At 53.2% G+C, this 13,276-nt stretch overlaps 5 protein-coding genes across 5 annotated transcripts; 3 read left to right on the top strand and 2 right to left on the bottom strand.

The window, feature by feature from the left end:
- Positions 1–48: 48 nt before the first annotated feature.
- On the top strand, positions 49–1,242 carry acpA (acyl carrier protein). Its single transcript, XM_024849628.1, has 6 exons — positions 49–426; positions 528–545; positions 648–728; positions 805–853; positions 938–976; positions 1,038–1,242. The coding sequence occupies exons 1-6, from the start codon at positions 208–210 to the stop codon at positions 1,043–1,045; spliced, it is 414 nt and encodes a 137-aa protein (XP_024702163.1). The 5' UTR covers positions 49–207; the 3' UTR covers positions 1,046–1,242.
- Positions 1,243–2,228: 986 nt separating this feature from the next.
- On the top strand, positions 2,229–3,508 carry P170DRAFT_363645 (GOLPH3/VPS74 family protein; the record flags this gene model as incomplete). The annotated part of the gene is made up of 4 exons (XM_024844591.1): positions 2,229–2,498; positions 2,567–2,813; positions 2,877–3,370; positions 3,458–3,508. 4 exons carry the CDS (start codon positions 2,229–2,231, stop codon positions 3,506–3,508), a joined length of 1,062 nt encoding a protein of 353 aa, XP_024702162.1.
- Positions 3,509–5,998: 2,490 nt separating this feature from the next.
- Positions 5,999–8,359, bottom strand: P170DRAFT_448599 (phosphatidate phosphatase App1 family protein; the record flags this gene model as incomplete). The annotated part of the gene is made up of 2 exons (XM_024850977.1): positions 5,999–7,221; positions 8,341–8,359. 2 exons carry the CDS (start codon positions 8,357–8,359, stop codon positions 5,999–6,001), a joined length of 1,242 nt encoding a protein of 413 aa, XP_024702161.1.
- On the bottom strand, positions 8,073–9,965 carry P170DRAFT_438563 (ribosome biogenesis TSR3 family protein). Its single transcript, XM_024849627.1, has 3 exons — positions 9,468–9,965; positions 9,234–9,370; positions 8,073–9,177 (listed from the first exon to the last, which is right to left on the bottom strand). Exons 1-3 carry the CDS (start codon positions 9,947–9,949, stop codon positions 8,447–8,449), a joined length of 1,350 nt encoding a protein of 449 aa, XP_024702160.1. The 5' UTR covers positions 9,950–9,965; the 3' UTR covers positions 8,073–8,446.
- Positions 9,966–10,039: 74 nt separating this feature from the next.
- On the top strand, positions 10,040–12,500 carry P170DRAFT_362933 (VHS domain protein; the record flags this gene model as incomplete). The annotated part of the gene is made up of 9 exons (XM_024844542.1): positions 10,040–10,109; positions 10,185–10,272; positions 10,339–10,414; positions 10,477–10,770; positions 10,840–11,112; positions 11,172–11,547; positions 11,648–11,936; positions 11,988–12,210; positions 12,300–12,500. 9 exons carry the CDS (start codon positions 10,040–10,042, stop codon positions 12,498–12,500), a joined length of 1,890 nt encoding a protein of 629 aa, XP_024702159.1.
- Between the last annotated feature and the right edge of the window lie 776 nt (positions 12,501–13,276).

Here is a 13,276-nt window from a genome sequence, read left to right as displayed (position 1 = left end):
CGCAGGATTTTGCTCCCCCGAGCCGCATGAGAGAATCTCGTCCGTCTTCACCATCACGTCGTTTCCTCTCTCTCTCTCCTCTTCTCCTCTCTTTCTTCTTGATCCCCACCTCCATCTCTCTCCTTCTTCCCCCATTCCAATTCTATCCCCCTCCTCTTGACTCGTGCCTCTGCGCCGTCAATTTTTATTTTCTCTCCCACCGCCATCATGTTCCGCTCCGCCATCGTCCGCTCTTTGAGGGCTTCCGTGCCTCGTGCCGTCAGAACCCCGGTTGCTTCTCAGATCCGTAGCTCCCCCGTCGCTCGCCCGACTCAATTCGCCCCTCGCTTTGCCTACCAGGGTGTCCGCCTCTACTCCGCCCCTGCCGGTCTCGACAAGACTGAGGTTGAGGGCCGGATAGTCAACCTCTTGAAGAACTTTGACAAGGTGCGTCGCAGCCGAATCAGATGGCCTCCCTGGCCTGGGTGTCGGCCCGGAAACAAGCTGCAAGCTCCAAGATCTATACTAACGTGCTTGATGATGTGTAGGTTACCGATGCCAGCAAGGTCCGTCGCTACTGACCCTTCCCGCGGGCGCGATTGCGTCCCGGCCGAACTCCTCGGAAAAGCGTGGAAGCGTGGTTTACTAAAGAATTGTGCACCCAACAGATCAGCGGCGCCTCTCACTTCTCGAATGACCTCGGACTGGACAGCTTGGATACCGTTGAGGTCGTGATGGCCATTGAGGAGGTATGGAGTTCTTCCCGTTGAATCTATCAAGGTCGCTGGTGGACATCGACTGACATGATTTCTTCCCTCGCTACAGGAATTCAGCATCGAGATCCCCGACAAGGAGGCCGATGCCATCCACAGCGGTAAGTTTTTCTGATTAGCCCGGTTGCCTCCGCAGTCGAGGTGTATCGTGGAAGACTCTATACTCATCCCTTTGATTAAAACAGTTGACAAGGCTGTTGAGTACATCCTTGCTCAGCCCGATGGTAAGTCATTTCCTCGCCGTGATAAGCTCTTCTTGAGGCATCCTCGCTGACTGAGTTCCAGCCCACTAAATACGACATACGTAATACGAGAGTTCGGAAATAGGATGGAGGGCTAGATAGAAAAAGAAAGGGATGTTGGCGTATACTACTCCCAGCGGAGATCGTCCGGGGAGTCGTTGGCGCTCCGTTGTATGCTGATACATGCCGGTGCTTTTTCACCCTACTATATCGTGTATATCATCTCAATGCAGTGTTTTTCTTTCTTTCTCCTGATCCGTTGATGTCGTCGGCGGCCGATTTGCGTATACTGTCTGCGACTGGGTGACAGAGGGGAGGTGTGTTGAAGCTCTAGAATGTCTGAACGAGGCGACCTGAGATCTGTAGCCCGACAACAGGACGGAGACGTTGGGTCGGGCGCATCTACGGGGGGGCGTTGAACTGAACCGCCATAGTGGAGAGGCCATTTGGGTGGATGACGTGGAGCGGATGGACCGTGGATCAGGACACCAGGGGAGGACCGGGATACGGAGATTTTGAGGAACTATTGAAGGGGATCGGCCGCAGTGGACAAGAGCCGGTGCACCGGAAGCGTGCTGGATGGACCGGGGGTAACGCAAGAGAATGAAGCCGAACAAATGGCCGTTGATATCGCGGCTCGTGTTGGGCGGGAGAGAGGCGGAAACAGCGCTAAAGACCAGATAGCCTTAGCGACACGGGATCGTTGACAGGCTCATCTTTCTTTTCTCTTTCTTCTGCCTCTGTTCTGCTCTGTCCGTTGCCATCGCCGTGGTTTATCGGCCCTCGTTCTACTGCAGGTCCCCTTGATCGATTGATTAGACCCGTCCGCTAATTTAACTCGCTCTGGCCGACGCTCACTTCTCTCGCCCTCAATCTCTCCCTCTTTCTCTCTCACCCTCTTCCTCTCTCTCCCTCCCTCTCCCTCTCCCTCTCGCGGTCTCTCATTCTCCACGAGGATCTTCTCTGCTTTTTTCCTCTTTCCGCCCCTGATAATCTCCCATCGTTTCGGGATTATCTTCCTCTTCCTCTCTAAATTTTTTTTCCCTTTCGTGCTCCCCTTCTTATTCCTTCTCCCTTCCACCCCCCATCTGTTCCCCCTCTTACCCCCCTCTGGCCCCCTCCGAAATCCCATGTCGCAGGCGCTAGCGGCATAAATCCGTTTGATTGAATTCCCGACTCTCCTGTCGCTAGACCGGCTCCTTCCCGTCCCCGACCTCCGATCTCAGATTTCCTAATGGCCTCAGCCGGGGGCTTGACTCGCCGAAGAGGTGGCGGTCGAGCCACTGGCGGAGACGAGAACGACGATAGCAGAGTGTCTTCGCCCGTGTCTCGCAATGGCTCCGCTCTCGACAACCGCGTCCCCGAGACCTCGTTTACCAGCACCGAAAACGGACATAAGATCGCCTTCGACCCGAGAGATATCAGCGAAACCGAGGAACGGAACAAACAACCCAAACTGACGCTGATGGAGGAAGTCTTGCTGCTGGGATTGAAGGACAAACAGGTGGGTTTCTGGCGCCGGTGCTGCCTGGGTGGTCTGATCGCTGACCTGTTCCAATTCGCTCGTGTTAGGGGTACCTGTCGTTTTGGAACGAGAACATTTCCTACGCCCTGCGTGGATGCATCGTCATCGAGTTGGCTCTCCGCGGTCGCATTAGCATGCAGAAGGATTCTTCTCGGCGACGATTTCCTCTGGCCGATCGCGTGATCGAGGTCATTGACGATACTTTGACTGGGGAGGTCTTGCTGGACGAGGCATTGAAGATGATGAAGTCGAGCGAGAAGATGAGCGTGAACTCGTGGATCGATCTGATGAGCGGTACGTACGGCTGAATGTGATCTATCGATCTCCATGGCTAATCTTTGAAACGCCGGCCTGCAGGTGAAACGTGGAATCTGATGAAGATTGGCTACCAATTGAAACAAGTGCGCGAACGTCTCGCAAAGGGCCTCGTCGACAAAGGTATCTTGCGCACCGAGAAGCGCAACTTCCTCCTCTTCGACATGGCTACCCACCCGGTCGCCGACGGGGGCGCGAAAGATGACATCCACCGTCGGGTTCGCAACATCTGCAGCAACCGCACCGTGATCCTGCCCCCCAACACGTGGCTCCCCGAAGACATTGAATTCCGGTACCTGCGGACAATTTCGATGGTGTGCGCCGCCTATGCGGCCAACGTCCTGGAGAACGCCCTCGTTACGATGAGCCATGAGGCTCGCGAGAGAGCGTTTGCGCAGGTGGATGAGCTGTTGGCCGAGTACTCGCAGTGGCCCTTTGCTCGGAGGCCGGGTGGTTCTCAGGCCATCGGTGCCAACTTGGCCCAGGCCATCAATGACGAAGTGAATTCGGGTAAAGACAAAGAACTCCAGTTGGAGGTACGTTTGAGAAATTCCATTGCTTGGGCAATAGCCGTTTGCCTATTGATACTGCTTGTGCTAACCTTGGCCTTTTCTTTTGTTCAGATTGTTGCAGCATGTTTGAGCGTGTTTACTAGACTCGACTCCTTACTCTAGGAAAGGTCGATCTCTGTTTTTATTTTCCATCTCGCAGTTCTTGCGCTATCCTATATGCCCTGCTTCCTTTTTCCTCTCGCCTTTTCGCCTGATCATGATATCCCTTCTTTTTTTCGCTTCCGGAAAACGAGACGGGCGGTTTTTGGCTACTTTGCAGTAGTGTCCTGGCATCTGGTTGACTTGGACGGAGTTTACATTATATGAACCAGCCGCCGAGTGCGGTCCAATGCATTATTGTACGAGACGTTTCTTATCTTTCCGATCTCCATCCATCTGTTTGTTGTCTGCTTGTTTTCGTTCCTCCACCGACCTTTCTTTCTCTTTGTCACGCCCTTCCCTCCAAGGGTAAACGTCCTAAGAGTGTGCACGATTACAGGGGGTTGACCTCGCTCGACATCACCCGAGGACATGGGAAAAGAGAGGAAATGTCCAATCATTGCCTTGAGTTCTATTCCTTATCCGGACCCACCCCAGCCATACCGATCACGAAGCCCAGCTGGATTGCAGCATTGCCTAGACAACACAAAGAATAAGGGTCGAGAGATATCAATACAGAAGGAGAGGACGAGGAAGGTTGGCGAAAATGAAGCTGAAAGACAAAAATGAAGAGGAGACCAAAAATTAGCGGAGCAGCAAGGAGGGAGTGAGCTTTTAATTCATGACCTTTTCTTCTTTTTTTTAGCCTTCTATCATCCCTTTTCTGTCTTCTCTTTTTCTCTTGACTACGGGGTCTATATCTTCACCCTTTTTCTAATTCAATCCATTGTCCCATTTTTTCTCTCTATTTCCTGTCCATGCTTGATTTGTGTCTTACTCTCTCCCCCTCTGCTTCACCGTGTCTGCCCTTATTCCTATTCTTATCTTTCCAGACTACATATGTGTGCGTGTATCATACTGAGGGTCATAGCCTGCGCGAGTATCTTGACTTTGTTCGCACTTGTTTTCTTGCCGACTCGAGCTCCTTTTTTCTCTCGTCTCTTTATTGTCTCATTTCTGTTATGATCTCCTTAAGCGCCTCTGTTCCTTCCATTCCTCCGTGTTGTTACTTATCCATAAGGACAATTTATCAATCTATTCATCATTATTCATTCTATGGATTTAGTATTACGCCTTAGTCAGTCATGAAACTAGAACTCTCGTCTGCCAGGTGAATAGATTGACAATAGGAGAGGGGGGAAAGAAACAAAAATAAAGTCTATAATACACCGCTGGAAAGAAAAACCGCTCAATGCGTATCAATATGACATACTCTATGGATTCATCGTCAAATCAAACCAGACCGACTCTCACCACATCCATATCTAAAGGCCGATTATGTAAAAGGCGTCATCAAAATTCACTCTCAACATAAGGTTCCAGAAACCCGGGCGCGGAGCGACTGATTTCAATCGCAGCGAGGGATTCCCCATTGACGACACTGGGTGTCTTCACCTGGCGTGTGGTCGTGCACGGGGATGGTCTGCACGGCCGTTAACACGATGCCGTTATCTTTCACGACGGGAGGTGAGTGCGCCTATCGAAAGGTCTGAGTGCCAGCGCAGTCGAGCACGATGTCTACCGGATCCCAGCCCTGGTGACTGAAGATGCCCGGGATGTTGAACTCCTGGGGTACGGGCAGCGGCGCGTCGATGGTATCGTCGTCTTGAGCTTCGGTGCGCAGGTACTCCGCCTCGATGGGGGGGGGGGGGGGGGGGGGGGGCAGGGCAGGTGGTGCATATCCAGTGCCAGTAGTGTGAGAAGAGGGATGGAGATCGAAGGAGCTGCAGCGTTTGCGTGGCGACCTCGTTGCTGCGCGCGTTGGTGACTGGGACGCACAGGCTGGTTCGCGGCTGGCTTGGGCGTCGGAAAGTCAGTGTCGAAGATCAAGCCCCGAATCCAGGCGAGAATTATTCAAGAGCCCTGTGATAGTGGTTGCCGTCGAAGGTGGGCAGTGGTAGTGCTCGCATGGTTCTGGGGATGAACGTCTATTCGTCCATTGTCGTCGGTGCAGGCCTCATGGCGTCTCCAATTAGGGTTGCGTGGACCAAGGTAGGCAATATACTCTTGATGATCCCCAAAGATTGCGGTGGATTAATTGGGATGATTCAAGTCTGACATGGCTTGGGAACCGTATACTTCTCCCTGGAGGGTATTGCTTGCCTCCTGGAGTTACCAGGCTTTTGCATCCGGAGGGACGACCTGGAAGTTTATTGCTTGCCAGAAGGAAAGGCTAATCAATGCATAGTGGAGAGGTTTAATCAACGAGAAGAAATTGATAGGACCTGCAGCGAGGAATCGAGAGGTGGCTTCGATTGTGGCATGCCCTCATCTTGACGTAAGGGCCGCTCTGCACGCTTGGATCAGCACTCATGAGTCGAAACAATGCATTGTGATTAGACAACCTTTTTTTCTCTTTTCTGTTTCCCAAGGAAAATCTAGAGGCTAGAAAAGAAAGGCGACTTGAAAAAAAGGGGGATGTTACCCCTCGACGTATACGGCATGAAGTCGAACCTATGTCATGTTGTTGATCTTCAATTCATCTACAAGGCTTGCCACTTCATCGGGTTGTTCGAATACCTCCCAGACATTGCCTGGGATGCCTTGAAAAGCCTCCTCAAACCGCTCGGAGGAGTTCTTCTCCTCTAAATGGGGAATATCGGTGACCTTTCGAATCCAGATGGCTTGAATCCAGTCTGGGTGTTTCCTATAGATCTCGGCGTAGGCCTCGGGATCTTTCTGGGTCGAGTCGCCAATGCAAAGGACCTGGCGCTGAGGGAACCAGCGTCGGATCTTTTTGATCCGGTCCATCTTGTATTCCATGGTGTTGACGGTGAAGGATTTGACCAACTCACTGACATCCATCCATGACGAATCCCGAAGGATCAGCGTGCCAGGTCTGAAGTGATCATGGATAAACCCCCGTAGAAAGGGGTACAGGTTGTAAGGAGACGCTGATAGGTAGAACCATGCTGGTGCGAGCTCCCTGTGGATACGGGAATAAAGTTCAGGCATTCCCGCGATGGGCATTGGCTCCTCTGCAAAGGTCGTGCGAAGAATCCCGGTCGACTCGGAAGTTTTCGTGTATTTGATCGTGTCGTCGATGTCGGATATGACGAGCCAGCCTTCCGGTCCTGCGAAGACAGTGTTCATGGACACGTTGCCTCCCCAGCCTCGGAGATATGATGGTAGCGAGGACCCATCGGCGATGTGTTTGTTGCTTAGAGTCACTACTTGACTGGTAATGCCACTGCCATCCGTAGGCCCGATCTGTCGAATGAGCGCAGTGTTGTTTGGCAGAGGGGTTTCAAGCATCATCAAGTGTGACGACGCAACATGATGCAAGAATGGCCGCAGTCGTTCGGCCATCCGATGGCGCGTTTCCCTCTCGGTACCTACTTCTCCGTCAAGACCAATCAGATCTGCGATCGTTGCAACGATTTTGCTGATATCTTTGCGGCTATCCTTCTCGAATATACAAGCGACAACTTCGGCATGCCATCGTCTTTGTCCGGCGGGTTTGGGAGTGACACGCTGGTAAGCGGTGTTGTCGAATAACCACACTGTGTGTTGATGGACGTCGGCTGCTTGCATTGACGGTTGTTTCCATAGGAAGGAAGTGAGGAGATTGAGCATGTGCCATTCTCGCTTCCACGGCCGGCCTCCGAGTCGTTCAAGCTTCTTGATTACTTGGGAATCTTTGTTTCGTGAAGTGGACGAACCCGCCCTCTCAACAACTGCAGGGCGCTTCATCATTGTTTGATGTAAACAAACAGATGCTTCAAATGACCAGAATTTGGAAAAGACTTTCTATCTGTATGATATGGGGAAAAAGAAAGATCCGAAAGAAGAGAAGAAAGCAAAGCAGTGTTACCGGTTGCGAAACGCCTAGAATTTATCGATCCATTCTTATAAGAAATCATGAATACTATTCGGCCTTGTGATCGTCGCAGACATCCCCGTCGCATTCATCTCTAAGCCACGAGGCAGTGACATTGCCGCCGCTGTTTGGCAGAAAAGGGATCTGAGTCATTATCATCAGGGACAGTCAGGCGAACTAGGGGAGATTAAGGCTGAGGGCGGTTATGGAGGGTTGGCGATCAAGCGTTCGCGGCGAATAAAGCATGCGCACCGAACGAGGTTACGCTTTGCCGCTTGGCGCCCGAGTTCCTGTCAGCCCGGCGAGACTTGTGATCCTATCAGATCAGTCGGTTTCTCAGCCGGCAGCTGACCATCCTAAGGGGATGATGGGAGATCTGACCGAATCAGTCGCCGGAATGTGAAATAACCCTGCAGGAACGTGGGTCAGAATGTGACACTGGCCAGTGAACGTGAGGTCGGCGCTATTATTACTCACAGGACGACAGGGGATTGTTGCTGCCTCTGAATCTTCTGCATCCTATTTAAAGAATATGATGTAACTTTATCTGCAGGGTATGATCTATAGCGCGTAATCGCTGGTGTTATCCAAGGGTGTCGTAGCGAGTAGGTTGAGCGAGGCGATGCTTCTATCAGATGTACTTACTGCCCACGCCCTGTTTTCCGCGGCGTAAAAGGACATTGATCGATCTGAGACGGCTTGTAATAGTTGAGCCAACTGAATCAGATGCACCAATCAACCAAGACAACGTTGGTTGACTCATGATCCGATGGGGGATGCGTGTGGGAAGGGAAAAGAGGAAGAAGAAGCGAGGAGGAAGCGGAGGTGTTCCTGACAGGCCGCCTTCAGGCACCTTCATGCACCTTCAGAATTTCGTCAAGCTTCATAGCATAACCTGTCCTAAATTGGTTCATCTCATTCATGGTACTATACATAACAAAATATTTTCTCGTAAATTTGATCTCTTGACCAGGACCCGCTGTACAGCCGTCCATGCCGATGATTTGAAAGCGATAAAAGAGCAGCAGTCGTTATAAAGGAACTTTTTGGACATAGTACCTCGTCGAGGTAGGGTTCATAATCTACCACCTCTTGGGAGCATTAATCGTCGTGCGAGAAAACGAGGCACTGTAAGTCTCTTTCTTCTTCTTCTGGGACGCGGCGATGATTCCTGTTCGGTCCGTCACGGGCGTCGCATTGATGATATTGTCGAAGGCTTCATCATCACTGCCCTCAGCAGATCCTGACTCGGCATCCGAGTCCTCGACCGGCTCTGGGTCCGGTTGTGCGATCTTTTCGGGCTGCGGTTTGTCGGAAACCGAGGGATTCTGGAACGATTTCGAACTGAGGATTTTGCGTCGGATTTCAGCCATTTGCTCTTCTTCCTCCGAATCGTCGGAGATAGCGAAGGGGTCTTTATCCGCCTCTTCTTCTTCCTCGTCATCTTTGTCGCTTTTTTCATCGTCATCCTCCTCCGAGTCGGAATCTACCCCGGCTTTGCGATTCGTGTTTCCGACTGTCCACATATCGTCGGCGCCCCCTTCGGCGCGGCTATCTTCATATTCTTTCTCGATCTTCGCCAGCCATTCCTCCTCCGTCCGCTTGATATCCTCCTCGGTCTGACAGGCGGCATATCGCTTAAAAAGCTTGGAGTTGATCTCAAGGAATGCCTCGCCGTAAGGAAAGTGTTTGAGGACCTCGCGAGCCCAGTCTTCGTGTCCGCAGATACAGAAACAGGCCGCGAGCGCTTCGACGCAGTTGAGTCGCCAGGGTTTCCCGTAGTTAACTGTGTTGGCTGCGATCAAGTACGGCACTGGTTTCCGTTAGCATATGTCTCACTCATCCTGAAATTGGCTGGCTACAGCATACAGAGTCTTTCGCATCTCCCGCCGATTCGTGACCACGGCACCTCCTTCACCCTCACCCAGGAACATTCTACCACGGCGGCACCGAATTGTTCAAGTAGTTCGCGATCGGCAGGGGACAGGATTTTCTTCGCATTCGGACTGTAGCGATCGTGTCAGTTGACTGTAGGAAGCCATCGCGACAAGAACCTGGGAGGCCAGAGAGAAAAAAAAAAAGAAAGAAAGAGTGACGACTTACGAGACAATGACGCCGGGAAATTTCTGCCCGATCGACAATTCTCGCATCAATCCGAACTGCATCAAGCGTTTCCCCGAGCATCTTTTGGGATCGCAGTGACCCAAATCCCAGCAGGCAGCCTTGAAGGCCGGTCTGTCGGCGGCTTCACCGTCACCGCGGGGTACAGGGCGTGGGCGGGGGTTGGCGAATTTCTTGCCTCCTCGCGAAAAGTTGTCTTTCTTGTGTCGGACCATGGCGGAATCTGTGCAGACGCTGTACAAGGGGAGAATTTCGCGACGGTGCGCCGGTTGTTCTGGGGGGATGCGACGGAGGAGGTGGAAAGTGCCCAAGAGATGATCTGCTGAAGGCCGACGACGGAACCGCCACACGTGGAAGACTAAACCACGCACTCCTAACGTTGGCACGATCCAACCTCTCCCCATCATCTTTCCCCCCACAGGTTTATCGTCCTCATTATATACCCCTCGGCGCTGGATCCCCATCCGGGAGTTTTGGTTTATTCTTCTCTCCCTCCCCCTTTTTTCTAATCCCGTCTCTCCTCCGTCGTCACCCTGGAGGCCGCTTCAGCACGCATGGCAGCTAGGGACCGCTTTGGTGGTGTCTACGCTGACCTGGGCCTGACACCACTGCAGCGAGCGATTCGTACGTCGAGACAATTCCCCGGCCTTGGAACCAATCGGCATGGCACATTGACTGACCATCTTCGCATCCTTGCAGGAAATGCCTGCGACATCTCCCACTACGAACCGAACCTCGCCCTGAACCTCGAAGTTGCGGACCTGGTCAACTCCAAAAAAGGCAATGCGTGAGTCGCGGATCTGGCCCTGGTCGAGGGAGAGGGGAAGGGCGCACTCTTACTTTTCTCTTACAGTCCCCGGGAGGCCGCCCTCGAGATCGTCCGTCTGATCAACTCGCGGAACCAGAATGTCGCGCTGCTGGCGCTATCGGTAAGGTGTTTTCGAGGCCATCTGGTCGGATGCGGGGCTGACAATCTTGGATGCCACGGTAGCTTCTCGATATCTGCGTCAAGAACTGCGGTTACCCCTTTCAACTCCAAATCAGCACGAAGGAGTTCCTGAATGAGTTGGTGCGCCGGTTCCCCGAGAGGCCGTCTCTGCGTCCCTCGAGAGTTCAACATCGCATTCTGGAATCGATCGAAGAATGGCGTCAGACCATCTGCCAAACGTCCCGATACAAGGAAGATTTAGGTTTTATCCGGGATATGCACCGTCTTCTTCTCTACAAGGGCTACGTCTTCCCGGAGATTCGCCTGGAAGATGCCGCCGTCCTGAATCCCAGCGACGTAGGTCCCATTCCGCTTCCTTTCCCCCATTTGCGCCAACCACAACGGACCCCGACTGACCATCCCTAGAACCTCCGGTCGGCAGAGGAAATGGAGGAGGAAGAGCGGGAGGCTCAATCGGCCAAGTTGCAGGAACTTATCCGACGAGGCACGCCGGCGGATCTACAGGAGGCCAACCGGCTGATGAAGGTAATGGCCGGGTTCGACAACCGTCACAAAACCGACTACCGAGCCAAAGCGGCGGAAGAAGTGGCCAGGGTGCAGCAGAAGGCCAAGATCCTGGAAGAGATGCTACAGAGCCAGCAGCCGGGAGATCGGGTCGCCGAAGGAGACGTGTTCGAGGTGAGGCATACAAGGTCCGACCAATTCATCAAAGTCGGTGTACTGACATCGTGGCCCAGGAACTTGCCAACGCCCTGCAAAGCGCACACCCTAAGATCCAAAAGATGTGTGAGGAAGAGTCAGACGACCCTGAGGCCGTGAGCAAACTGCTGGAAATCAACGATAGCATACATCGCACCATTGAACGGTACAAGCTTGTCAAGAAAGGTGATCTTGAGGCTGCATCGCGGATCCCCAAGGGTACGCTGGGCACGACGACCGGAGTGTCGAAGAACGCCAACAACGAGCTGTCGTTGATCGATTTCGACCCGGAACCCAGCCCCAACGGCAATGCACCGCAGGCGGCCGCAGGTGGTAGCTCGTTGGAGAATGATCTTCTCGGACTGTCGATAGATGAGCCAGCCCCTATGGGAGGAGGAATCTCGCTGGGACCTTGTAAGTGAACACCAGCTGACTGGCCGACCTTTTGGAAGCATAAAAAAAATCCCGGGGTCTGGTGTTCTGACCTGTTCTTCACTAACTCATGAAATCCAAGCCAACCCGCCAGCGGCCTCTGCCACGCCACCCGTCCAACAGGCCCCCGGCGGATTCCAACCCAATTACGATATTCTATCCTCGTTGAACTCATCGCAACCAATCTCGCAATCACCGTCGCCCCGGCCAGGACCGTCGCTGTCCCAGTCCCAGCCGCAGCCCCAGAACACAGCCACTCCGCCGCCGCCGGCGTCGGTCGACCCGTTCGCGTCGCTGGTGTCGGCCAGTCCCCGTCATGCAAGCCCATTCCCGTCCCAGAGCCCCAAGCCGGCGCAACCCGCAGCGGCCGGGTCTTCCCTTCTTGATCTGGCGGCTGCGTCGGCCACGGGCCCGGCCAATAGCGTGGCGAAGGAGGACGACGAGTGGAATTTCGCCTCGTCGCTGCCGGAAACGAGCGCCCTGCCCAGCGTGAACCGGGTGCAGGTGCTGAACACGTCGCTGCGGATTGAATTCGTGGCGCGACGACATCCGCAACAACCTCGATTAATTCATGTGGTGGCCTTGTTCTCCAACGCCACGTCCCAGCCATTGAATGAGCTTCATTTCCAGGTGGCCGTTGAGAAGGTATGCTTCAAACCCCGTCTGTTTATTTTTTTTTTTTCTTTGTTTGTTTAATTTTCACTTTTTTGGCCCATTGCTCATTCCTTTGATAGTCATACACATTACAGTTGCGGCCGCAATCGGGACGGGACGTGGGCCCTCAGCAGACCAACGGGGTGCAGCAGGAGATGCTGGTGGACGGAGTCGAGACAGGCAAGGGCAACTCAATTAAGATGCGATTCAAGGTGTCGTACCGGATGGGCAACGAGCGGAAAGAGGAGCAGGGCATGGTGCCGGCGCTGGGGATTGCCTAGGAAACTCTACGCAACGTTCGCTACGGATCTTTCTGCGTGTTAGCTTTCGACAGCCTGCATTTGTTGTTATATGCTTATACCTGATCTGTCTTTTCATCTCTTTTTCTTTTTTGTTTCTTCTTGCCACCTCCACATGGACGATGTTGTTATACATTCTTGAGCGATAGGAGAAGACTGCAATTGAATTTGGGGCCTCCGCCACCGTCTCTGCCTCGGGTGTTGCCCGATACGGAGGGAGGCGGACCGGTGGAATCCGCCCTGTCGACAACGGATTGACAATTATGATTTAAGGGAAGTAAAAGGAAAGGCACGAGAGATGCCCGGAGTGGCGTCGTCCGTGGCGTTCGGCCGAAACCCTGGACGGAGTAAGTTACCTGGAAGTCCGTCCGATGCTTTTTCGGTCCCCCCAGGATCGGATGGAGCAGATGGAGCAGATGGAAGAGACTCGCTCTAGTTCGGCGATTAGCTTCGGTCGTAACGTTTGTCGATCAGCAGCGAGAGGGAGAGGACGAGGTAGCGAGCGAAGGGTTGATCATCGGTCATCTGGACCTTGGAGTCGGCTAGGCCCGCCTAGGCCGAGAGCGAGAGTGGCAAACTAACACACTGGCCCCAAAGATAAGGCGATTGTGTTGACGGGCGGATCGTGGCTGTCTGGCTCTGTTGTCGGCAGCTGCAGGAACGGTCCACGGTATACCACACCGTCACGAACGCAGTCAACCGACAGCTCTTACCCAAAGAAAAAAAAAAGAATAAGAAAGAAGGAGCAAAGAAAAGCG

This window comes from Aspergillus steynii (assembly GCF_002849105.1).
Source record: "Aspergillus steynii IBT 23096 chromosome Unknown P170scaffold_6, whole genome shotgun sequence".
Lineage (NCBI taxonomy): Eukaryota > Fungi > Ascomycota > Eurotiomycetes > Eurotiales > Aspergillaceae > Aspergillus > Aspergillus steynii.
This window is presented reverse-complemented; position numbering and strand designations above follow the sequence as displayed.

Coding starts and splice junctions, on each gene's coding strand:
- acpA (XM_024849628.1), top strand. CDS start 208: ATGTTCCGCTCCGCCATCGTCCGCTCTTTGAGGGCTTCCGTGCCTCGT. Junction 729..804: donor TCGTGATGGCCATTGAGGAG/GTATGGAGTTCT, acceptor CCCTCGCTACAG/GAATTCAGCATCGAGATCCC. Junction 854..937: donor GGCCGATGCCATCCACAGCG/GTAAGTTTTTCT, acceptor TGATTAAAACAG/TTGACAAGGCTGTTGAGTAC.
- P170DRAFT_438563 (XM_024849627.1), bottom strand. CDS start 9,949: ATGGGGATCCAGCGCCGAGGGGTATATAATGAGGACGATAAACCTGTG. Junction 9,371..9,467: donor TTTCCCGGCGTCATTGTCTC/GTAAGTCGTCAC, acceptor CGATCGCTACAG/TCCGAATGCGAAGAAAATCC. Junction 9,178..9,233: donor CGGGAGATGCGAAAGACTCT/GTATGCTGTAGC, acceptor AACGGAAACCAG/TGCCGTACTTGATCGCAGCC.